Genomic DNA, 24,911 nt, shown 5'->3' with positions numbered 1-24,911 from the left:
TGTCTATTTTAAGGATATAGCTTGGTAGAGCTCTTAACTCAGATTCAGTAAACGGCTTCATTATGCTTGAGCTATGAGCCCATGCGATCTGTGGCTTTGAAATGACTACCTGGTGCGCTCATGGTATATGTAAGATAGCTGATTAAGAGTACATGTTTTTGAACAAGTTGTTGATCCTTTGGTTTGGGATCTAGCAAAGTTTCCGGTGATTTCTGCATGTCATTTTACGTGTGCTGCTGTCCGCTGGATGCTTCAGTACTGGGAAACGAGTTTTACACAGATGTTTAAATCCCCCGCCCCGAAGATTAAATTTCTAAAAAAAAAAAAAAAATGGTTTAATGAGAATAAAGTTGCCCAGCAACTTTAAAGGAATTCATACGTTTACATCCTCATTTAATTTCTATCTACAAGCTGTGTGTTCGCATTAAGAAACAACATATAGTCGTTCATAGTTTGGACCTTGAGCTGACTGATGGTCATGCATCGAAAGTTTTAGCTTTTTTCCCTGAGCGTTTAACTCTGACACTGCAGGCCTTGTTATCATACATAAGACAGTGTCTGCCTGCCAAGTATAAATTGTGCAATTGAGAGGATCTTGTTTGGTTTTTTCGAGGCTTTATGCACCTAGACCTTCTCTTCTCTTTCTTCTTAGCCAAGCCAGCACCTCTGGAAATAAAGCCACTGCCAGAGTGGGAAGAGCTGCAAGCCCCAGTCAGATCTCCCATCACCAGGAGCTTCGCTCGGGAGTAAGTCTTCTGCTCAAAACACGAAGTTTGGACAGCGGGACAATTAAAATAGTCTATTTTATGAAATAACTTTATAAAACGCCAACATTCATGAGCAATAGGTCAAACAACAGCCTAGAGAAGCTCCCCTACCAAGATTCTACAAAATCAGAACTCCCGTGTGTTATAATAAAAATGTGCAGTATGTAACTGTAAATTAGAAGGGATGCGTGCTATCGCTTAGGTTTATACTGGAGTGATTGGACAGCTTTTCCTCCTGTTCATGGTGATCTTTCCTTAGCTCCTCTAGATTCCCCTTGTCCCCTCGGCCGGATTCTGTGCACAGCACGACGTCCAGCAGCGACTCTCACGACAGTGAGGAGAACTACGTCCCCATGAACCCAAACTTGTCCAGCGAAGATTCCGTATGTACAGTCCTCATCCATTTCTCCCAGTGAAACCGGTACAGCTTCAACTGTGCTGGCCATCTGCATGCCTCTACCCTCCCATCTTTCTTCCTATTCCTAAACAATCCAAGGCTCCCTTTAAAGTACTTCTGCTCATTTAAGGGCTATCATAGTCTAATGCCAGCCGCGATCAAATTGTTCTGTGTTACTGTTGTAAATCATTGAAAAACAGGAAGGGTGTTGTGCCAGCTCTGCACCGTTGTAACGAATTCCCGAGACAACCAGCTTAGAGAGAAGGTTTGTTTGTTTTTGAGACAGGGGTTTCTCTGTGTCACTTTGGAGCCAGTCCTGTACTATGAACCAGGCTGACCTCAAACTCGCAGAGATCTGTCTACCTCTGCCTCCAGAGTGCTGGGATTGAAGGCGGGAAAGGCACGTGCCACCGTGCCTTGCTGAGAAGGTGTATTTTACTTGGAGTGCTGAGTGTCTGGGGTGGCTCGGTTTTGTTACGTTGGTCCTGTGGTGACCCATGTGGCAGAGCTACTGCCTCCTTCCCTGTATCGAAGTGGGAAAGAGCCAAGATCTCATACCCTCTTCAGGATGTGACTGCAGTGACATTAATAAAGATCCCACCTCTTGGAGATCTCGCCACCATTAGTGCCATTGTGAGATCAAGTCCTCCCACCCATCACCCTTTGAAGGGCATTTCATATCCACACTCCAGGAGTTCACAGCCGTTCCAGCTGTAGTTCCTTTAAAATATCGCCAGCTGTAGGACAGTGACATCCTCCAGGCCTAGGTTATGACAGGCGTCTGGGAGAACCGTCTGATGCAGAAGGTCTCTGGTGACCTTTCAGTTCGACTAAAGGAAGGGTTATAAAGAAAGGCATTACAGTCAGAAGTCAAACGGAGGAAACAAAATTAAGAATTGTGTGTACCTATGGCATTAAGGCAGGAAAGTACTTTGATATATCTAGTTTGTCCAAACAAGCATGAGCTGGGGCTGGAGAGATGACCCAGCAGCCAAGAGCACCAGAGCTCAATCCCCAGCACCCACTTCAGATGGTTCATGGCAGTAACTCTACCCGCAAGGGATCCGGTGTACTCTGCTGCTCTCTGTGAGTCCCTGCACACACACGCACACATCCATACGTAAAGACATACATATACAGTTTTTTTAAAGTGCAAATAGCTCTGGGTACAATTGATAAGTCAACTGTGTCCTTTCTAGCTCCCCATGCTGCCAGCTGCCAGGACTCGGTTGCCCATGTCTCCCTTCCTTAGAAAAGAATATGGTTGTTAAGATTCCTCGGAACTCTTAACTGTTGTAACACAGTGTGTTGATGGAAATTCACAGGATCTGACATGCCTTTGGATTTATTAAACCAGTGTAAAAAATTATTAGTCTCCAAAAAGTTAGGACAGATTTATACTACATCTGATTTGTGCGTACAGGTCAAGTCACACATTCATCAAATGACCCCTTAATAGGTTGTCAAAAATTTGAGTCATGGTCCAACTACTGCCATACATGTTGTTAGATGATAACAAAAACATCAGTCAATTCTGCATATTTCTTAGAACGTTAGCAAAACCTAGCACTATTGCTTTATTTTGTTACTTCATGTGCACAGTGCTTACAGTGAGTCTCAGAATCCTGGAATTTCTCCAAAACTTGTGTGGGGAAAATCCTGGGTGAAAGGCTAGTGTACAGACGGGCTGTTCCCCACTAAGGCTGGAGCAGCAGCCCATAGACTTCCTAAAGTGTGCAGACGGGCTGTTCCCCACTAAGGCTGGAGCAGCAGCCCATAGACTTCCTAAAGTGTGCAGACGGGCTGTTCCCCACTAAGGCCGGAGCAGCAGCCCATAGACTTCCTAAAGTGTGCAGACGGGCTGTTCCCCACTAAGGCCGGAGCAGCAGCCCATAGACTTCCTAAAGTGTGCAGACGGGCTGTTCCCCACTAAGGCTGGAGCAGCAGCCCATAGACTTCCTAAAGTGTGCAGACGGGCTGTTCCCCACTAAGGCTGGAGCAGCAGCCCATAGACTTCCTAAAGAAGCTAAATTTCAGCCCCATGTTGAGATGAGAAGAAAGCCCAGCTCTGCTGTTAGTTAGACAGAGTTCAGCTTGGAGTGCTGACCAGTCCAGGGAAAGGTAAAATGTGTGTTTGCACTGGGCACCTTCACAGGGCGTTACCCACACTCCAAGCTGAGAGGGTCAACCTAGAGGGAAAGAATTGTGATTTCTTTGTGGGGTTTTGTTCTTTTCATAACTTAGAAGAAGGGGCATGCCTGCCATTTTATCTGGGCATCCAGGTGCTCCCCATCCTGTGAGCTGTGCCATTTGCTCTGTAAGTCCTTGCCAAAGTCTGTCTTCGGGGTTTGCTGCTTGATTTTAGAGAGTCCTTCTATAATGCAGTTCCTTTGATAGAAGGAAGAGATCAGGCTGAGAGAGAGTGAGGTTCTTAACTGAAGGAAGTGCAGTCATGATCCATAGCTTTAGTTAACATACTTGGATGTATCTTTCTCCAAATAGCTTAAAATTAAATGAGGATATTTATTTTTAAATTTTCCATGCAATATATTTTGATCACATTCTTCCCCTCCTTATCTCTTACCAGACCCCCCCCCCTCCCCGCTTTAAAAGCAAGACATAAGAGGGTTCCTCTCTATAAAACTGTAATTGAGCTGGGCACATATACAAATCTTCTCAAACTGTCTTAGTTTTTACCAGGCTCCCTGCATTTAAAAATACACCAGCCAGGCAGTGGTGGCGCACGCCTTTAATCCTAGCACTTGGAGACAGAGGCAGGTGGATCTCTGAGTTTGAGGCCAGCTTGATCTACAGAGCCAGTTCCGGGGCTAGCCAGAGCTACACACAGAGAAATCCTGTCTCAAAACGCCAAAACCAAAACAAACAAACAAAAGAATGTTTGCTTCAGCTTTTGTAGTCATGTGTGGCTTGATGTCTAAATATTTTTTATTATTGCTCTTCACAGTTTGGTGTGCACATGTGCCTGGGGTGGGTTGCTTGCACAAGCGTAGGTAAGGGGTCATTTACTTGAGCAAGGGACACTTACCAGTGGCTAGCTACACCACTGAGGAATATGGCTGCCTTCTACTGTAGTCATCGCTGGGGGACTCTCCTAGGTCAGGTCTTGCTTTAGCTAAGTTTGAATTAGAGCCCAGGAGTTCAAGACCAGTCTTAGATAACACAGTGACTCTTCCCCATCCCCCCAGCATGTCTCCTGAATGTCTGCCCACTGGTTGCTGTTCTGTGCTTTCAGAATCTCTTCGGCAGTAACAGCCTTGACGGAGGGAGCAGCCCCATGGTCAAGCCCAAAGGAGATAAACAAGTGGAATATCTAGATCTAGACCTAGATTCTGGGAAGTCCACGCCACCGCGGAAGGTAAGTGAGACAGATGCTCCCTGTAAGTAATTCAGGCATTTCTTTGAAAGACCATCTTCTTTGGGGAAGTTTTAGGGGCCTGATTGAAATTTTGTGACTGTTGTTTTCTAAGTCACAAGCAACAGAATTACGAAGATGGCTAGCTTTGTAGAGCTGTGGAAGTTGTACGCTTTCTACTCATGGCGGTGACTGTAGAAATGATTACTTAACAAATTCTGAGTTTGCCCATGCTTTCACTCTCTTTAGAATGAAGAGATGGCTTAGCTGAGCATGGTGGTGACACCTTTAACCCCAGCGTTCAGGAGGCAGAAGCAGGAAGGTCTTTGAGTTCAAGGCCAGCCTGGTCTACATAGAGAGTTCCAGAGTAGCCAGCTCTACACAGAGACCCTCTGGGAAAATGAAAGAAAAAGAAAATATGGCTCAAATCATGTGCTGTTTTCTTCTCAAATTTTAATTTCTATCAAGCTTGCCAATTAGACAGTTAAATTATATATTTTTTAACTTTTCATCTGTGTGTGGGTATATGCACATGAGTGCATGCTCGTCAGAGGCCAGAAGAGGGCAGCGGCTCTCAGGAGCCGGAGTGACACGTGCTTGTGAGCCTGCTGATGTGAGCACTAGGAACCCAGTTCAGGTCCTCTGCAAGAGCAGTGTCCACTTTTAGCCCCAAGCCCCTTTCCAGTTCCTGGTTCTGTAAGTCGTGTTTCCTACATTCCCCTATGTGTCGCTCCTTCACTCATCCCCACTGCGGTACATCCTGTAGAAGTCCCTGTAATGGAGCTCTGTTGGGATGAGTTTTTCAGGTTGTATGTCTCTATTTTGGAAACAGGTTTTGTTGCGATCACATTTCTTTCCTCCCCCCTCCCCCCACATAATTATGCAGGCGGAAGTTTCCTGTCTCAGATCTGCTAGGTCCCAAATACCTGGCAGCCGCTTCCCAAATTACCACACAGAGAATTAATAGTACTTATAAGTGCCTGGCCAATAGCTTAGGCTTATAATTACCTAGCACTTATATTTTAAGTTCACCCATATCCCTTATTTATGCCCTGCCATATGATGGTACGTCATCTTCAGTAAGGCCATCTTGCTGTCTGACAAGGGGCTTTTAAATCACCTTTCTCTTTCCTATCATTGTTTGGTCGCCAAGCCTATACTTCCTACTTGGATACTGGCCAATCATTGTTTTATTAAACCAGTTCAAGTGACATTCCACAGCATATTTGAATAATTTTCAATATAATAAACTTCAATTTTTAAAATTAGGGAGTTTGCTTACATAAGATGTCATTATTTGTACCAGAGACCAGCTCATTGCTGTCATGTTGACATGACACCGTCTCCTAACAGAATGAGAGACTCAGTTTCCTGGCAGGGAGTTGAGCTGTTGAGATCGATTCTTGCCTGACCCTCCTCACCGCCCTCTTCCACTGTCAGCGGGTCCTCCTCTGTACATGTCCCATCTGCCATCTGGATGCCTTCACTCTTCTCTGTCTGAATTCACAAATTCATGAGAGCGTGTGTAGACGTAGACTTCTTTTCGCTGGTCCACTACAGAAGTTATGCTTGTTATGATTACCCGGCAAGGTGGAACCTTCAGTGAGTCTCGTAGCAGGTGAAAGACGGAGAGGCCACACAGACAGAGCTTGAGTGTGGAATTTATTGAGGGAAGGGTAAGGGGGAGGTGACAGGGAGACTCAGACAGACAGACAGACAGGCAGGCAGGCAGGCAGGCAGGCAGGCAGGCAGGCAGGCAGGCAGGCAGGCAGACAGTGAGCTGCCTCCTCAGAGAAGAGGCAGAAGGAAGAAAGCAGGAGTAGATGGAACTTGTCTTCTAAGGAACAGGATACTGTCAGCCATGTGCAGAGGGGTGGGTGACGCACTGTGCCAGGCTCCCAATGTGTGCCTGGATGCTAACAGTGCTATCCCACCCACCCCCACTTATAACTTTTTCTCGGTTCTCAAAAGTCTGTCGCTGCGGCTTTACATGTGGCTTCTCTGCTTATTTCCTTTATCACCTGCCAGTTAAGACACAGCACACCTTCTCTTTCCACATCTTTGCAGTTTTCTGTCCTTGGGTTCTCTGTCCAATTTTAGATAGTTTTTATAGCTCTATCACCAAATTTGCTAATTCTCAGTTCTCTTTTGCTGAGAATTTTGGGTTTGGTTTCTCTGTTGTTTTCAATTATTGTGTATTTATCTCTGAAATGAAATTCTTGTTTCATTCGCTTTAACTGATGTTCATCTCTTTCTGTTGTGTGTTTAATGCCTTTTCTGATTAGCCCGTTAATACTCTGTACACATACTTTATAGTCTGATACAGTAATTTCAGTATCTGAAGTCCTCAGAGGCTGGAATTCGTGTTCTTTCCACTAGCATACATTCTTTATGGCTTGCCTCCTTGTGTGTTTATGAATTTTTATTGCAAATTCAAGGTTGACCTTTGAGAACCTGAATTTCCTGCACAAAGCAACTCTAGTTCCTTTGCTTCTGGAAGCCAGATAAGACGACTACTCTAGGACCACATCAGCTTCCTTAGAGGACCTCCAGCTTATCCGGAGTCTCAGTTTCAGCATCCCTCCTTCCCTAGCCCCCCAACCCCAGCATCCCTCCTTCCCTAGCCCCCCAACCCCAGCATCCCTACTTCCCTAACCCCCCAACATCCCTCCTTCCCTAGCCCCCCTAACCCCAGCATCCCTCCTTTCCTAGCCCCCCAACCCCAGCATCCTTACTTCCCTAGCCCCCCAACATCCCTCCTTCCCTAGCCCCCAAACCCCAGCATCCCTCCTTTCCTAGACCCCCACCAACCCCAGCATCTCTCCTTCCTAGCCCCCCAGCATCCCTCCTTCCCTAGCCCCCCAATCCCAGCATCCCTCCTCTCCTAGACCCCCACCAACCCCAGCATCTCTCCTTCCTAGCCCCCCAGCATCCCTCCTTCCTTAGTCCTCCACCCCAGCATCTCTCCTTCCCTAGCCCCCCAGCATCCCTCCTTCCCTAGCCTCCCAGCATCCCTCCTTCCCTAGCCCCCCAGCATCACTTCTTCCTTAGCCCCCCAACCCCAGCATCCCTCCTTCTCTAGTCCCCCAGCATCCCTCCTTCCCTAGTCCTCCACCCAGCATCTCTCCTTCTCTAGCCCCCAGCATCCTCTCCTTCCCTAGCCCCCCAGCATCACTCCTTCTTAGTCCCCCAGCATCCTCTCCTTCCCTGGCCCCCCAGCATCCCTCCTTCCTTAGCCCCCCAACCCCAGCATCTCTCCTTTCCTAGCCCCCCAACATCCCTCCTTCCCTAGCCCCCCAGCATCCCTCCTTCCCTAGCCTCCCACTCCTACACCCCCCACTGCACTGTACCAATCCATGTACATGGCAAAGGCCTTTGCCATACATAGACTTGTCCCTCTTCAGCATTCCCCAAATCCTAGCTGTCTCCTGCTGTCTCCTGAGCTCTACAGAGCATTGCCAGCTGTGTTTGTTTTCAGTTGCCCTGTATCTAGTTGCGCATTGGGGTCGAGGGGGATTCCCCTTTGTAGTTTGTTTTCCTTTGAATAGCATCTTTCTTAGGGCTAAGAGTAGGTAGCAGGTGGCCCTGGTGCTAAGGAAGCTAAGGGAAGACTCTGCTCTCTGCGTTTTAGATGGACCTAGTTTTTCATCTTCTTCTGTTTGAATGGTTCTATATAATTTTAAAATTAAGAGAAATTAGTGTCAAGTTAGGTACGGACAGACAATACAGTTAAACTAAGGCTTTTCTGTATGTAATAATTTCAGGACTGCAAATATCTGTCTATATTTGTTTGGTTTTGAAGCAGGGTTTCACTATGTAGCCCTGGCTGATCTGGAGCTCTCTACATAGACCAGGCTGACTTTGAACTCAGATCCACCCACCTAGTTCTGCCTCCCGAGTCCTGGGAGGAAAGATGTGCACTCCCGTGAAAGGCATATGTATGTATTTTAAATTTTGAGTTTCACCCAGAACCATTCTCACAAATTGCACTTGGGGGGGCAATTTCTTTGTTTTTTTAGCAAAAGAGCAGTGGATCGGGCAGCAGCATGGCCGACGAGAGGGTGGATTACGTTGTGGTGGACCAGCAGAAGACTCTGGCTCTGAAGAGCACCCGGGAAGCCTGGACGGATGGCAGGCAGTCGACAGAATCGGAAACTCCCACCAAAAGCGTGAAGTGAAGATACACCATTGCCACTGCCAAACAGTGGGAACTGAGGAACAGACAGACGCCAAGCGGAGGCGACGACGATTCTACACTCAGTAGAAGCTCAAGCAAGCAAGGATGGAGAAAAGGACCACTCAGACGTGGTCAAGCAAATTAGATTGTAAATGGTGCTGTGTGGTATTGGATTTGTAACGTGTAAATAATGTGGGGGAAATAGTGTTGTAGTTCTCACAGAAACATCTGTCCCTAGCTAACATGCCTGTAGTATTAACTATAGTGATGCACTTTTTCATTGACCATGTTGGTTTGGGTCTTCCCAATATACCCTAACAGATTCCCTTGGGTCTTCCCAATATACCCTAACAGATTCCCTTGGGTCTTCCCAATATACCCTAACAGATTCCCTTGGGTCTTCCCAATATACCCTAACAGATTCCCTTGGGTCTTCCCAATATACCCTAACAGATTCCCTTGGGTCTTCCCAATGTACCCTAACAGATTCCCTTCTTCCCGACGTATCCTAACAGTTTCCCTTGGGTCTTCCCAATGTACCCTAGCAGATTCCCTAGGGTCTTCCCGATGTACCCTAGAGATTCCCTTGGGAGTTCCTTTTGTCTTCTCACACTACTCTATCTAACAATACTAAGTGAAATGAGCTACTTTTAGTTCTGGAAATTTCAGTTGAAGCTACAGGCTAACAACATTAAAATGAGAAGTAGTTCACAAATTTGCTTTCCCTTAAAGGTGGTAACAATGAGCTTAAACTGTAGAATATAGTTGGACTTCTCCTTTGTTGGTTTCCAAAATACCGGGGATAATGTATATACTGGTGTCAAGACCTAGTTCTTTGGCTCACGTATACTTAGGTTTTAATAGTATAACTTGGTTTTTGTTAATTGGTGTTTTGGGCTCATTGTGTGAAGGGTTCTGCCGGGTAGGACCTTGCACCTTTGCCAGACTGGCTCCGGTCACACTATTAGGCCCACAAATCACCTGCAGATGGACTGGTGGTCTGCTCTCAACCCTTGTTCACATGTATTAAACATTATTTGCAAAAGGTGGATTCTGGCCGGGCGGTGGTGGCGCACGCCTTTAATCCCAGCACTCGGGAGGCAGAGGCAGGCGGATCTCTGAGTTCGAGGCCAGCCTGATCTACAAGAGCTAGTTCCAGGACAGGCTCTAGAAACTACAGGGAAACCCTGTCTCGAAAAACCAAAAAAAAAAAAAAAAAGGTGGATTCTGTGGCTAATCAGGTACGTACAGGGCACTGCCATGTCAATACCCTGATCAGGTTTAGACAGAGAGCTCCATTTAGGTTTGGGTTAATCCTAATATTGGTTTGGAATTAATGAAATGTTGGCATTCACTGTCAGTTACAGCACCATACTGTGATTTTGAATTAAGTAGACAGTAATTCAATATTATTACTCTTGAGAATGAAATCCTCTCTTTTGACACCATAGTGCCCTTTCTATAATTTTTTTTACTTAATATTCTTCTTGGCCTTATATTTAAATCCCTATGCAATTAATGTTTTATATCTGCATTTAAAAAAGAAATGTCATTTTAAGTGATCCTTGTAAGTAGCACCTATTGCCTTGGTGAGTAGATGAATTAAGGATTTTGTACTGTGATTTGTATTCACTGCCCCAGTTCTCAAACCATCGAAGCCTTGCTGTTGTGTGAATCCCTGTCGTGGTGAATACCACCCAGCTGGATCTTTGAACCCAGCAAGGGAATGGTGCAATTCTGTCACCTGGAACATGGTGTTGCGTCGTGTGGGTGTTCAGACTGTCACCTGGAACATGGCGTTGCGTCGTGTGGGTGTTCAGACTGTCACCTGGAACATGGCGTTGCGTCGTGTGGGTGTTCAGACCACGAATGACTGTCGCTGTAATTGCACTCTGTCTCGGCTTTGCCGTGTGACTTGGAAAGCAGCTAGCATTGTCCCTTGTCTGCCCAAGTTACATACAATCTCTATGCATTGATCTGAGACTCACTGATGGCTTGGGGAGGGGACACAGAACGGAATATCCACATCTGAGGCTTGTCTCCCCCCCGTTCAGACCTCTTAACTGTTGCCTGTGTACACGATGTGCCCTGATTTCCGGCCCACTGGCCACAGTACTGTGCCTGATCCGTGTGCTGTGCTTGTTTTCCCAGGCCACAAACCAAGTGTTCATAACTAGGTGAACTGTAGACTAGTAACATTGGATGCTTTTAAATGTTTGCTCCTTTTTAAACAAAAACTAAAACCCAGAACTGAATTTTGAGGTGGATTTTTAAATAATAAAAAAAAAGATTGAGTTTGGTGTGTGAGCTCTTTTGTAATTTTCTGTGAATAACTAACGTGTCAAGAAAATGCGTACGAGGGCTGGAGAGATGACTCAGTGGTTACGAGCACCAGCTGCTCTTACAGAGGACTGGGATGCAAGCTGAGCATCTCTGTACAACTCACAGCTGTCTGTCATTCTAGTTCCAGGGAATCTGACAGCCTCTTCCAGCCTCCAGGCACTGCATACATGGGCACAGGCTTACATGTAGGCAAAGCACCATACACATGTTTGTAAAGTAAATTTAAAACTTGTCATTGTTGTTGATAAGTACATATTCTCTTTGAATATGTACACAGATGAATATTACACGGATGAATATTACACGGATGAATATGTACACGGATGGATATGTACACGGATGAATATGTACATGGCTGAATGTGTGCACGGATGAATATGTACATGGCAGGTAGAGGGCAAGAGAGATGGCCTAAAGGTTAGAGCACTTGTTGCTCTTGCAGAGAACCAGGGTTTGATCCCAAGTATCTACATGGTAGTTCACAGCCATCCATAACGCTGCTTCTAGAGGACCCAGTGCCCTCTTCTGACTTCCTTTGGCACCAGGCATGCAAAGTGATGCAAGAAAAGAAAGGAAACACATGGCTCGTCCTACTCCTAGATATCTGGATATAGTTAACCACATTACTGGGAGCCCAGAGAGGCTCACAACCTTGAATTTTTGCACATTCTGAAACAAAACTACCTAATGACTGAGATGCACCTAAACTCTCAAACCATGAAATGGGTGTGAAAGATAGGAGAGGGTGTTGTATGGAAGATGAATGTATTTCTAGATTTCAAAGTAAAACCTTTCTTTAAAGCCGCATGTCAGGAACTTGGTAGAGTGCTCGCCTGGAATGTGCAAACCCTTGGCTTCAGTCCCCAGCTCTGCATAAACAGGGCAGCTGGGCATCGGAGCACACACATAATCTCAGCACTCAGGAGGTGGAAGCAGGAACCTCAAAAGATTAAAGCCAGCCTGGGCTACATTGAGACCTTGTCTCAAAACCATTTTTCCTGTGCGTGGAGAGATGACTCAGCAGTTAAGAACACTGGTTATTTTTCCAGTGGATCAGGGTTCGATTCCCAGTACCTACATGTCAGCCCACGGCTGTGTGTAACTCCAGTCCTGGATACAGCACACATGTAGTGCACAGACATAGGTGCAGGTAGAACACCCGTACATATGAAAATAGTATAGATCATCTGACCAGTCGGTTTCAAAACAGTTATGAAACTCTCCATAGCTTTTTAGAAAGTGCTGCTTTTGTAGATCTACAACATTCTGATTTGCAGGAATGGTATTATGCTGGGATATAGCGTAGTGGCAGACCGTGAGCTTCATAAGCTGGCCCAATTCACAGCTTTAAAACACAGAAGTAGTTGTGTTAGGGAGGCCCTTTGCTGTCGATAGATGAGACGTATTAAACTTTGTAATAGTAGTTTGACTTATGAGACAGTTAACTGTGCAGCAGACTTTTCCAAGTCCTTTTCAGCATCAGGCACCTAAAATATTTATGTTACTCAAATGCATAGAGCCAGAAAAAACATTATTTCACTGTTGTGTTTAAATTATCTCTGGAGAACCCGATTGTGTTGAAATTGTTTATAAAGACATGAGGAACTAGTTTATGTCTAAGCTTAGGGTTTTTTGTGTTTGCCATTAGGAAAACATTTGTTTCTGCAAAGATAATCACAAACAAGTTAAAACACAAACATCTTCACATAGACTTGGTAACATTTGTCTGCAGTCCCTGCACTCAGGAGGCAGAGTCAGGTGGATCTCTGTGAGTTCGAGGCCAGCTTGGTCTACAGAGTGAGTTCCAGGACCGTCACGGCTACACAGTGAAATCCTGTCTTCAAAAACCAGCACAGAGTTGGAGAGTCAGCTCAGTGGTTAAGGGCACCTGTTCTCGTGGAGGACCCAGGTTCAGATGCCAGCACCCACATGGTGGCTCACAGCCCCCTTTAATTCCAGTGCCAGGTGATCTGTGCCCACTTCTGACCTCTGTGTGGAGATCAGGCATACATGTAACAAACAGACATACATATAGACAAAATAAATATACACAAAAATAAATATTAAAAACAACCAACAAGAAAAACCCCCCACAGATTTCATAAGGCTCTCTAGAGGTAAAGTCACAATACAGTCAATTCAAAGATGAGAGATAATAAGAAAATTATTTTTCTCTTATATTTGATACTGCCTTGCTTTTATCCCTTATTTTACAAAACTGTAAGGTCTTACAAAGATTTGGATGTCAAAGCATAGTTCTGCTTCCAAAAACTGAAATTCAAACAGAAATGAAACTTTTAACCCACAGAAGTACTTGTTCACTAAGCTGCAAAAAATGTTTTTCATCAGCATTCTATACATTTCTACTGTGAAAATTGTAAAGAATTCCATAAAGTTAAGAGTGTGTCTCTGTGCACATACATGTATATGCATATATACACATGTACATATTCATATGTGTGTATATAGATAGTATTTGTTTAACCATGAAATAATTTGATATAGAAATACTGATATATTTGTACATTAAAGTAAAAATTTTCTGAATTATTTACGTTGGAGTATTTTTGCTTTTATTTTTGTTTTTCAAGACAGGGTTTCTCTATGTAGCCTTGGCTATCCTAGAACTTGCTACATAGACCAGACTGGCCTCAAACACTCAGATATCTGCCTGCCTCTATCTCCCTTGTGCTGGGATTAAAGATGTGAGCCACCTTGCCAGCTATCCATGTTTAAACTGAACACTAGTGTTTGCCTTTCTTTTTTGTCTTGTTTGGGGGACTTCTTGAAACGGGACCCACTGTGTCAGCCAGGCTGGCCTTGACACATGCTTCCTTTGCCCTCACCTCCGGAGTGCTGGGATGCCAGATGTGCACCGCTGTCCTCGACTAGTGGGAAGTTCTCTGCGTTTCCTTTTTACTTAATATTTAGTTATTTTTAGTTTTTTAAAAAGTATTTTGCAGAAATGCTACTTTATGCATGTACACAATGATATAAACGGTGGCTGTGATTCTGTTTATTGAATCTATTCTGATCAAACACATGAATCGTTTGAATAACTGTGGAATCTTTGGCACTGCAGAAACACCGAGCTGGCTGTACCTTCCCTGACTCTTAGAGCAGTGGTTCTCAACTGATGTGTCATGACCACTTTGGGGGTCAAACGATCCTTTCAGAGAGGTCGCCTAAGACTATCGGAAAACATATTTACATGATAATTCATAGGAGTAGCAAAAATAGACTTATGAACTAGCAACGAAAATAACTGTATGGTTGAAGATCACCACAACACAAGGAATGGCATTAGAGGGTTGCAGCATTGGGAAGATGAACCACGTTAGAGGTCGCAGCATTGGGAAGATTGGAACCACTGTCTTAGAGTCGATCTGATTGGTTTTGTCCTCCCCTCACAAGTATAATGATCAGGTCCCAAACAGAAGCAGTGCATTAGCCAAGTCAACAGAGTACATAGAGCAAGAAAGAGACATATCCTAGGATGACATTTATATAAATTTTATATAAGATTTTATAATACTTTAAAGGTTAATGGCATGGCCCAGTGTTGAACGGTTATGTAATGTGGCAGCTTGATTGAGAGTACTCCCTATATGTCCGTATATGTGATGCTTAGCTACTAGTGAGTAGATCTGTTTGGGAAGGAGTAGGCCGTGTGGCCTCGTGAGAGGAAGTGTATCCCTGTGCGTGGGCCCAGTGTCTCCCTTTTCTGCCTGCTGCCCGTGGGCAGGATGTAAAGTTCTCAGGTCCTGTCCCAGTGTCATGACTGTCTTCTCCCTGCCACCATGATGGACTGACCCTCAGAAAGTGTAAACAAACCCTAGTTAAACGGCTTCTTGTATAACAGTGGCCTTGTCAACTGTGTCCCATGGTGTCCTTCACAGCAACAGAACAGTAACGACGACACCTAATAGGTTCCTGATCCTAAGTTCAGCACCCAGTAGTACACAACCAACTAACAAACCAAAACTCAGCTACGAAGTGCCAAACCATGGTGTAGACGGACGCTACATGTAGACACAGTGACTTGACATGATGGAACTCATGGTCATCCAACTGCAGCCATTGTTCTTGATTCTTCTACACTGGCTTACATATTACTACAACCTCAAACATATAATTCATCGTCTCCAGACTTTCTTCAGAGTCAATATCATCTGTTACAGATTTCAACAGACTCCTTAGTCAAGGGATTAGCATACTTCCTTCACTTGGAAAGGACAGTTTTGTGAGATCCAGTGACCTAGACTGATGGCTAGTAGTCTTCCTGAATTACAATCCCAAGATCACAAGTCTAATTTATTTCCTTCAGTATCACAATCTGTGTGTGTCTCTCTCTGGGCCACACCACACACACACACACACACACACACACACACACACACCTGTATTTGCAGCAGTCACTCATGACTTGTTTTAAACATTCTAAATTAATAATTCTAAATTTCTGGTAATGCCCCCCCCCCCATACTGAGAACTTGTGGAGTCCTGGACACACTGCATCTTGAAGCTGAGAACCCTTACATGTGTGACAAGCAGTAATTTCAAAATTATTGGAAATGTATTAGTCCTTGTGTCTATGTTTTTTTTTTTTCTCTCCTAGACTTAGTCTTGGTGAATTTCTGGAACTCTTCACTGACCGTGAACTGTGTTTCCACTTCTGCTGGCCATAACTTTTGTCTTCCAGGAATCACTGACTTGATGTCTCCAGTGAGCTAAAATGGTATTCTAAGAATACAGGTTTGTTACTGAGTAGGGTGCAGCTTCCTACTGAGTACAGAATTCTTTGCTAAATTTTTCATGTGTATGTATTTAATTAATATGCATATGTGCACATATGCACAGCACTCTCATGGAGATCAGAGGGCAGTCCTCAGGAGTTCTTTCCTACCACCTTGTGGTATCCAGAGATCAAACTCCATCCTCAGGTCTTCCTGCCGTCTAAAATCTCCATGCCTTTCCAAAACATTACAACTGGACGCCAGTGTCCAGACACAGGAGCCTTGGGGACATTTCACATTTCCTGAAACTCTGGCAGTTTGTTCTTCAGTGTGAATGGAGTCAGGGTGGGGGACTCAGTCCCAGACCCTAACACATAAATGGCTGTGGTGGGGACTCAGTCCCAGTCCCTAACACATAGATGGCTGTGGTGGGGACTCAGTCCCAGACCCTAACAGATAGATGGCTGTGGTGGGGGATACAGTCCCAGTCCCTAACACATAGATAGCTGTGGTGATTTGAATGGGTATGACCCCCATAGACTCATATGTAAATGCTTGGCACCAAGAGAGTGGGCCTTGTTGGAGTAGATGTGGTCTTGTTGGAGGAGGTGTGGTCTTGCTGGAGGAGGTGTGGTCTTGTTGGAGGAGGTGTGGTCTTGTTGGAGTAGGTGTGGTCTTGTTGGAGGAGGTGTGGTCTTGGAGGAGGTGTGGTCTTGGAGGAGGTGTGGTCTTGGAGGAGGTGTGGCCTTGTTGGAGAAAGTGAGTCACTGTGGAGGCAGGCTTTGAAGTCTTATAAACTCAAGTCTGGTCAGTAGGGCACATAGTCTCCTGCTACCTGCAGATAAAGATGTTGGACTCTCAACTCTTTCTCCAGCACTGTGTCTGCCTGCACACCACCATGTTCCTCCATGATGACAATGGATTAAACCTCTGAACTGTAAGCCAGCCCCAGTTCAACACTTTCCGTGGTGAGAGTTGCTGTGGTCATGGTGTCTCTTCACAGCAACAGAAACCCTAACTAAGACGATGACCATCTCTATGGCTGAATGAATCTTAAGGAATAAGAACTGTCTCTGTCGTCGGGGTAGAGGTGTCATTCCTGTGCTTGGGTACACTTGGGGCAGTAATGGAAGGCAGGAGTCGAGTCAACTGCTGACTGCATAGGGGATTAGTTAATGACCTTTAACAACAGTAATCTACTCACGTTTCTAGTGAAGGGTCCTATGGAATGAGCTGACTTTGAAAACCCAGCCGGAGAAGACAAAGGCGAAGGGTACCAGCAGGCACTGTGCTCTTACATAAGAGCACATAACTGCTGTCACTCAGCCCTGCAAGAGACAAGCAAGGGTCTCAGTTTTTGAGGGGCTCCACACCAGGGCACCTTTCTGGTGAGTTGTCATTGGCTAAAATCTACCCTTAGCCCAAATACTCCAGAGATACAAAGGTCAGCCTTCTTAAGAGGGTTCAGCAGCAAGATTCCCTCTGGGGCACATGAGGAGGCAGAGGGGGATAGACCAGGCAGGGAAAACAAAAGCTTCAGCAGTCACCTTATTTATCACTATGGCAAACCTATAAATTATAGACATTTATTAACCATCATTAAAGGAATAAGGAGTCTTGATATTTTCTTGCTTAACTGCTGACTTAGCCTCTTTCCAGAATGCTTTCTTGAAGACTTCAGAGGCTGCAAAGATAAAAAGATGGCTAAGAGAATAAAGGCAAACCTGACTACTTGAGTTTGGTCTGCAGGACCTCACTCCCACAAGTTGTCCTCTGACCTCGACCAGTGTGCTGTGAGACACGCGCACATGCACTAAATGTGAAAAGATTAGACAGATGGCATCTCTAGCAGCAAGTGCTCGTCAGGTCACCATCTTTCCGCCCCAGTCAGATTCTCTTCCAACAGTGTGTTCCAGAGCTCAAGCAGTCACTGCCAACCTACAGGAGACAGTGCACAGCTGCAGCTACAGCTGCTTTGGTGGCTTCCTGCATCCTGTTTGAAGGGGCTCTAACAGGCCCAAGCATGGCAAGCCTTGAGAACAGGCTTTGCCTGCTCACAGCTTTTCTTCCGCCTTGCTAAAAAGCATTGCGTTCCTAAAGTTAGCCACCCCAAGGTCTATTCCCTTATTTGGCCACTGACTCATTGCTGAGACAAAACACCAGGGCCCAACAATCAATATTCATTTGGCTAAAATATCCAGTCAGGATTTACCAACTCATCCCAGCACAGACTCCCTTCCTCTACCTCTCCATCTCTCCTTAAAAAGCCACTCCTGCAGAATTACCTTCTCTTGCTTGTGTGTTTGCTTGCTGTTGCTGCTGTTGTTGCTGCTGCTGCTGCTGCTACCTTTGTAGCCTCACCCCCACCCTCCCGCCCACTTGTCCCTCTGGGATAATACATCTCCTTTATGCTAAGAATTTGGTGGCTAGGTATGTTTTGTACCTATTCTGAGGCTGGCGGGGGAGGCTGGACACCTCCCTTTCACTGATAAGAGACAATGATTTCTCAATCCAGATACCTAGTTATTCCCACACCTAGCATTCAGGTTATAACTGCTTTGTCAACTAAATGCCTAACACATATGCCCCAGTCGGGCAGTGATGGTGTACACCTGAAGGCGTAAGTCATAAACAATCCCACACCAGTTTAGAATTATGATTATTAGAATAGTTATTTATTTAAAGGGGAAAACTTACAGATCACGGGGTCCCAGACAATAACCCTCTGGGCAATCAGGAAATGAGCCTAGTCGCCGGAAGCAGAGCCAGAAGCCAGAGAGCAAACGGAGGGCAGTTGCTGCTTTTTTAAAGAGAAAGAGACCACGCCCCAATGGGCTGGTATCTCAGTGGCTATTGGCTGAAGGAGCGGAAGGAGCTCCCACAACATACACCTTTAAGTCCATCACCCGGGAGGCAGAGGCAGGCAGATCTCTGTGAGTTCGAGGCTAGCCTGGTCTACAGAGCTAGCTCCAGGACAGCCAAGGCTATACTGAGAAACCTTGTCTTGAAAAACCAACCAACAAAACAAACAATAGAAAACAAATATGCACCATAGCATGTTTCCCTTTTATTCTTTTAATGGCATGTATGGATAGTCTTAATTTTTGAGAGACTCCAATTGACTGAGGTTTCATTTTGGGGTAATCATTTTGGTCCTCTTATTCCAAGCCCCTGAGTTATCCTAGATAAGCATTGTTGTTGGGTTTTTGTTGTTGTTTGCTGGTAGTGATAGTGGATTCTGTTTTTGTTGTCTTAAAATATGGTCTCATTAGGTAGCCCTGGCTAGACTTCAACTCACTATGTAGACCAGGTTAGCTGTGAACTGACAGAGATCTGCCTGCCTCTGCCTTGTAAGTGCTGGGATTAAAGGTGAGCTAGTTCCAGGACAGGCTCTAGAAACTACAGGGAAACCCTGTCTCGAAAAACAAACAAACAAAAAAAAAAAAAATAAAAGTGTGCACTTTTACACTTCTTGTTATGGTTTTGCCTTTCACAATTGTACCTATAGTTCACTGAGCACTGATACATAGTTCATCTTTCATTCATGCCTACCAGCATTTATTGGAAAAAGCCATACTGCCTGAGTTAAGTTCCCACATAGCTATTGGTTCTGTTTTTGTGCTTATTGGGTGTTTTTCTTTCTTCACTTACGACGACATTGCATTAACTCAGTTGAAGTCTCTCCCTACAAATTAGAGGTCCTGTAAAAACTTCTTCCACACTGTTCTTTCAATGATGCTTTGCCTTTTGTGCTTATGTGAATGCTGAATTGAAGCTGATCAGGATGTTGCACACTTTTAATCCTAGCACTCGGGAGGTAGAGGCAGGTGGATCTCTGTGAGTTTAGGCCAATCTGATCTGCAGAACAAGTTCCAGGACAGCCAAGACTACACAGAGAAGCCCTGTTTTGAAAAAAAAAAAAAAACAAACAAAAAAACCATAATATTGCATGCTAATAATAGTTTCAAAAAAAAAAAAAACCTCTGCCGGGCGGTGGTGGCGCACGCCTTTAATCCCAGCACTCGGGAGGCAGAGGCAGACGGATCTCTGTGAGTTCGAGGCCAGCCTGGTCTACAAGAGCTAGTTCCAGGACAGGCTCCAAAGCCACAGAGAAACTCTGTCTCGAAAAACAAAACAAAAAACAAACAAACAACAACAAAAAAAAACCTCTGCCAATCCAAAACATAACAATGGAAGACAAGGCTATTTTTAAAAGTTACTAATATGAAGTGGCAGGCTTTGTGAAAACATTTTAGTAATTTCTTTATATTGTGTTCTTCACAGCTCTTTCTTAAATTTCATACATAAGTCTAAAGAAGTTCACAAAATATTATTCCCTATAAAGTGTTTTTCCTACATAGGGTTTTTGAATAAATATTACAGTCACATGTTCAAAAGATGAACACATTTTCTTCTTCTGATATCCAAGTTATGTATCCTTCCAAGATATTCTGTGCTATTGAAGACAAGTTCACGTGTATTGATGAGACTTCAGTTAGGGCTACTGAAAGGGCTCGCTCTTCTCTCTTGGGATTCCATCTGCTGATGTTCTGGCCCTGTGACTTTGCCATTTGGTTGACGGAGCCCTCTTACGGATGAAACTGAATCTTTGGGACCTCTGACAATTGGAATACGTTCACATTACTATGCTGTCATAGAGTTACAATTCTAAAATTGTATGTGTGTGTGTGTGTGTGTGTGTGTGTGTGTGGAGTGGTGGCACACCCCTTTAATAACAGCAGAGACAGGTGGAACTCTGCGTTTGAGGCCAGCCTGGTCTACAGAATGAGTCCCAGGATGGCCAGGGCTACACAGAGAAACCCTGTCTCGAGAAACAAAACAAACTAAATAGCTTCTCTTTTAACAAGTTTTACTAACCGAATTTGCTTCCTGGCGATTCCACCTGTGCACATAATGTATGCTGACCATTCTCTCCTCGCTTTCTCCCATTTCCTCCCACCTTCCTCTTCCCTCCCCCGCCTCTTTCTCACATTCATGTCTATTTCCTTTGTTTACAGAGTCACTGAATGTAACCAGGGCTATCTGTCCTTTCAAGGGTATGGAACTGTGCAATGAGGTTTGGGAGAGTCAGTAGTGGATACACAACTGAAGACGATGACTTTCCCCTCCCAGAATCTGTTTGAGTCCAGTAGTTTAGCACTGAGGGGTGCTGAGTACAAGCTTTTCCTTCCAACACTGATTGCTGATCATCCGGTTTTGTGTAATCCAAGTTGAGATTTCATGATTACAACGGCTATGTTAGCATAGAGGATGGCATTCCACAACCCTTCACTCTGTCTTCCAACTCACACATACTTCCCACTCTCTCTTTCTAATGTCCCTGAGCCTTAGAGGATGTGGTGTGGATGTCTTGTTTATAGCAGATGTCATCATTTACAGTGCTAGTGACCCATGGTGGATCCCATGGCAGGTGGGGAACCGCGGCAGGTAAGGGACAGACAGATATGCCATGCAAAGAGAACTTGGGTATGGAGAATTTATTTAGTGGGTACTGGGAGGGTATAAGGATAGATGGAGTATGGGGGTGAAAAGAGAGAGAAATAGAGGGACAGAGAGAGAGAAGGGGAGAGAGAGGAAGGGAAGGGGAAAAGAGACAGAAAGCTGCCTTTTCAGAAGGACAGCTGAGAAAGAGAAAGGGGATCCAAGTGGGCTTGCCTCAGTGGGGAGGTGTGTGTGTGTGTGTATGTGTGTGTGAGAGAGAGAGAGAGAGAGAGAGAGAGAGAGAGAGAGAGAGAGAGAGAGAGAGAGAGAGAGAGAGAGAGAGATTGGGAGTGGGTGGAGCTTGTCTTTTAAAGGGACAGGGTACCCAGGTGACAGGGCAGGCCAGCATAAAGATCATAACAGCTGAATCCTCAACCTTCACTTATTCTTAGTAACTTGGGCAGCCACAGGCATTCTCTGCCAAGATAGGCCTGTCTGACTAAAGCTGAGAATAGCTTTTGTTTAGGGATTAAATGTACATATTTAAAAGGAAATTTGATGATATGCTGATTGAGTTAAACAGTACTTGTCTTAGCTAGGGTTTACTATTGCTGTGAAGAGATACCATGATCATGGCAATTCTTATTAATGAAAACATTTAATTGAGGGGCTCGCTTACAGTTTCAGATATTCAGCCCACTATCACGGTGGGGAGCAAGGCAGTGTACAGGCAGACAGTGCTGGAGCTGAGAGTCCTACGTCTTCACTCAGAAGCAACAGGAAAGTGACTGACAATCAAACCCAAGAAAGCTTGAGAAAAAAAAATCTCAAAGCCTGCCCCCATGATGACACACTTCCTCCAATAAGACCACACCTACTCCAGCACCCTCGTAATAGTGTCACTCCCTTTAGGGGCCATTTTCTTTCAAACCACTTCAGTATTGATCTTTGCCAGCCCCATCCTGAGACCTGTGCCTTGCCCCCAAATGTTAACCAGACTTATACTGCCATACATGGATTTCCTCCCATGGAATGTGCCTCAGATCCAATCAGAAAGTGGTTGATACCCCTACAGCACTCACGCTGTAATTGCTCAGGTGGGAACATCTTTCTGTGAGGGCTGGTTTTGTGATTCCTGGGCTCTTAGATAGCTAAGACCACCCTGGTGCCTTCTTCCCACCCCCACTATCCTGTATAGTACCTGCCAGCATTTTGAAAGCTAGCCAGCCAGCAGAAAGGAAACACAGAGCCCAGTTCCAGCTGGATGTCTCTGCATGTTGCAATTGAGACATGCATTGTCTTCAGCAACAGAGCCTTATCTTCTGGGCATCTAAGAAAATGGTCAAGAGCCTATGCTGTTTGCTGGTGGGAGGGTATTCTGGGTATTCTCCCTCACCAACTATTCCACATCTGGGAGTGGGTACCTTACTAAGGCTTTTCAGCACAGCATCATCTATCTGGGAAGGCAGGACAGTCTCTTCAATTTCTCTTTCATGTTTTTATTTGTGTTACAAGACAGTAGGTTTTCATGGGGCCTTTACACACTCCTCCCTTCGTTTTGGTACCCTATCCCATCTTCCCTTCTGCTCCCATGCCAGTACTCTCCCTCTGCTGTCACCTGTGTTCTCACCTCCTTCCTTAAAGCAACCCTGCCTCCTCCTCTTTCTAGTTTCATGACTTCCATGGGTACTCAGAGTTATACAAGTCTACAGAAGGGAGAACATGTGGCCTTTGCCCTTGTGGGCCCTGGTTACTTCGCTCAATATAATTTTATCTGATTTCATTCATTACAAAATGTTCTTGGAGCCAAATGATCTACCCTTCTGCCTTCAATAAGTCAATTATGCCCAGCTTGTGAGGGTCAAATTTGAACTAAACTAAGACCACTTCTCTTATGCCCTCTCTATGATCCCAAGTTTACCAAGTTCCCAAAATGAGTTTAACTCCACCCTGTTGAGGGTATTATTGACGACAGCCACTAACCACATCACTAATGACAGCTACTAACCACATGCCTCAAGCATGCCTGATGTATTTTTAACAACTTTACTCTTCAGTTCTGTATTTCCCCTCACCATAACCAGTCAGGTTAAACATCAGCTACCCTAAGACCCTCTGACAAAGCTGTGACCCACTTGTGATTTTCCTTTCTGTTTTTGTCCTATATAAACACTAATCCGTAAAGCCTCAGGGCCACTCTCCTCCACCTGTGATGTAGTGTTGGACAATGAATCAAGCTCAGGCTTGTAATAAACCCATTTGTGTTGGCACTGTATACTAACTCTGTGGTCTTGTTTAAGAGTCTCGTGACAAGAACACAACAAGCTCATAATACAAGTTCCTTCTTCTCTTTCTTTCTTTCTTTCTTTCTTTCTCTCACTCACTCTTTCATTTCCTCCTTGTTATGGTTTAAGTAAAACTGTGCTGTTCCTTGAGTGGCAGCAGCAGGCAGCAGGCCACAAAACCATACCGCAGGTCCCCAAAGGCAGGTGGTCCTGGGCAGGGAGCCATGCAGCAGGTGTGAGACCTTGGCGGGGCAACCAGTCCCATGAGGAGCTGAAGCCACAGTGGGTGAGAGACAGACAGATAGGCACGCCATGCAGAGTGAGGTTGGATATTTATTTAGTGGGTTATGAAGGGAAAAGGAAGTGGGGAAAAGGGGAGAAGGGGGAAGAGCAGAGAGAGAGAGAGAGGGAGGGAAGGGGAGAAGTGGGGAGAAGGGAGTGAGGCAGAAGCTGCCTCTTCAGAGAGAGAGAGAGAGAGAGAGAGAGAGAGAGAGAGAGAGAGAGAGAGAGAGAGAGAGAGAGGAAAGAGATCAGACTGGAAGCAGAAGGAAGATCCTCTTCCTCAGCAGTGGAAGGGGGCGTGGGCATGGCTTGTCTCTTAAAGGGACAGAACAGACCATTACATTCTCCTCCTCCTCTTCTTTGCTTTTTGTGACTGAGTCTTCAAATGAAGACTAGGTGGCCATGAACTCAAAGGAATCCACTTACCTCTACCTTCTGAGTGCTGGGATTTGCATAGAGTTCAGAGTCAGCTAGAGAGGTAATTCATAGGAATCCACTCCTAAAAGTCAGTTAGAATTCCTGGATTGGGGGTCATCTAAGATGAGGAAATGTCAGATGAAAGCAACAGAGACAGAACACACAGGATAGAATCGGGAGGTCTGTTTGATCATGCCCAAAAGTCAAACAGCTCAGAATTTATTTCAGAACTTGCTTATACACAAAAGCAGAACAAAGCACAGCACAGATGGTCAGTCAGTGTCTAACCATAAGACCATTCCTGTCCTTGAGTGAGCGGCCTCCTCTCCAACATGTGCTTGCTGCTCGGAAGCAGCCTCACTTCTATCTTGATGTTGCTGAGGTCTGTCATCAGCAGTATACGCTCTACTAGATAGAGTGCTCTTTGTTCATGGGCTAAATCAGAAGTCTCACAGCCCTCAAGGTTATTGGAAAAAGTAGGGCAAGCAAGCTTGAACTCAAAGTAAGAATGGACTCCAGATGGAAACTGAGTCACACATAGGTTCCTCCCACTCTCCAGCACTAAAACCCATTCTCCCTTCTAGCATGTTTTCTCTGGAGACTTCTGTTCAGGCCTGCGTCGCCAGCAGGACACTCACTCTCTGCCCTAATAGCCAATGTCTCTTCCTTTTACCCCTTTCACCTAGCTCCCA

The 24,911-nt window shown here is 45.1% G+C and overlaps 1 protein-coding gene and 1 long non-coding RNA gene across 3 annotated transcripts in view; both read left to right on the top strand.

Moving 5' to 3' along the window:
- Positions 1 to 9,080, top strand: part of Gab1 (GRB2 associated binding protein 1) — a 113,731-nt gene extending 104,651 nt beyond the window's left edge. For both annotated transcript variants that reach the window (XM_038312527.1, XM_038312526.1), the window contains 4 exons: positions 653 to 746; positions 1,027 to 1,150; positions 4,418 to 4,540; positions 8,557 to 9,080. In XM_038312527.1, the coding sequence (XP_038168455.1) occupies positions 653 to 746; positions 1,027 to 1,150; positions 4,418 to 4,540; positions 8,557 to 8,715 (500 nt within the window). In that variant the 3' untranslated portion in view covers positions 8,716 to 9,080. The remainder of the gene's footprint in view (positions 1 to 652; positions 747 to 1,026; positions 1,151 to 4,417; positions 4,541 to 8,556) is intronic.
- A 66-nt stretch (positions 9,081 to 9,146) lies between these two features.
- Positions 9,147 to 11,008, top strand: LOC119801831. The gene is made up of 2 exons (XR_005283296.1): positions 9,147 to 9,760; positions 9,935 to 11,008. It is a non-coding gene; the product is annotated as an uncharacterized LOC119801831 (long non-coding RNA).
- Positions 11,009 to 24,911: the final 13,903 nt, after the last annotated feature.

This window comes from Arvicola amphibius, chromosome 15 (assembly GCF_903992535.2).
Source record: "Arvicola amphibius chromosome 15, mArvAmp1.2, whole genome shotgun sequence".
Taxonomy (NCBI): domain Eukaryota; kingdom Metazoa; phylum Chordata; class Mammalia; order Rodentia; family Cricetidae; genus Arvicola; species Arvicola amphibius.
This window is presented reverse-complemented; position numbering and strand designations above follow the sequence as displayed.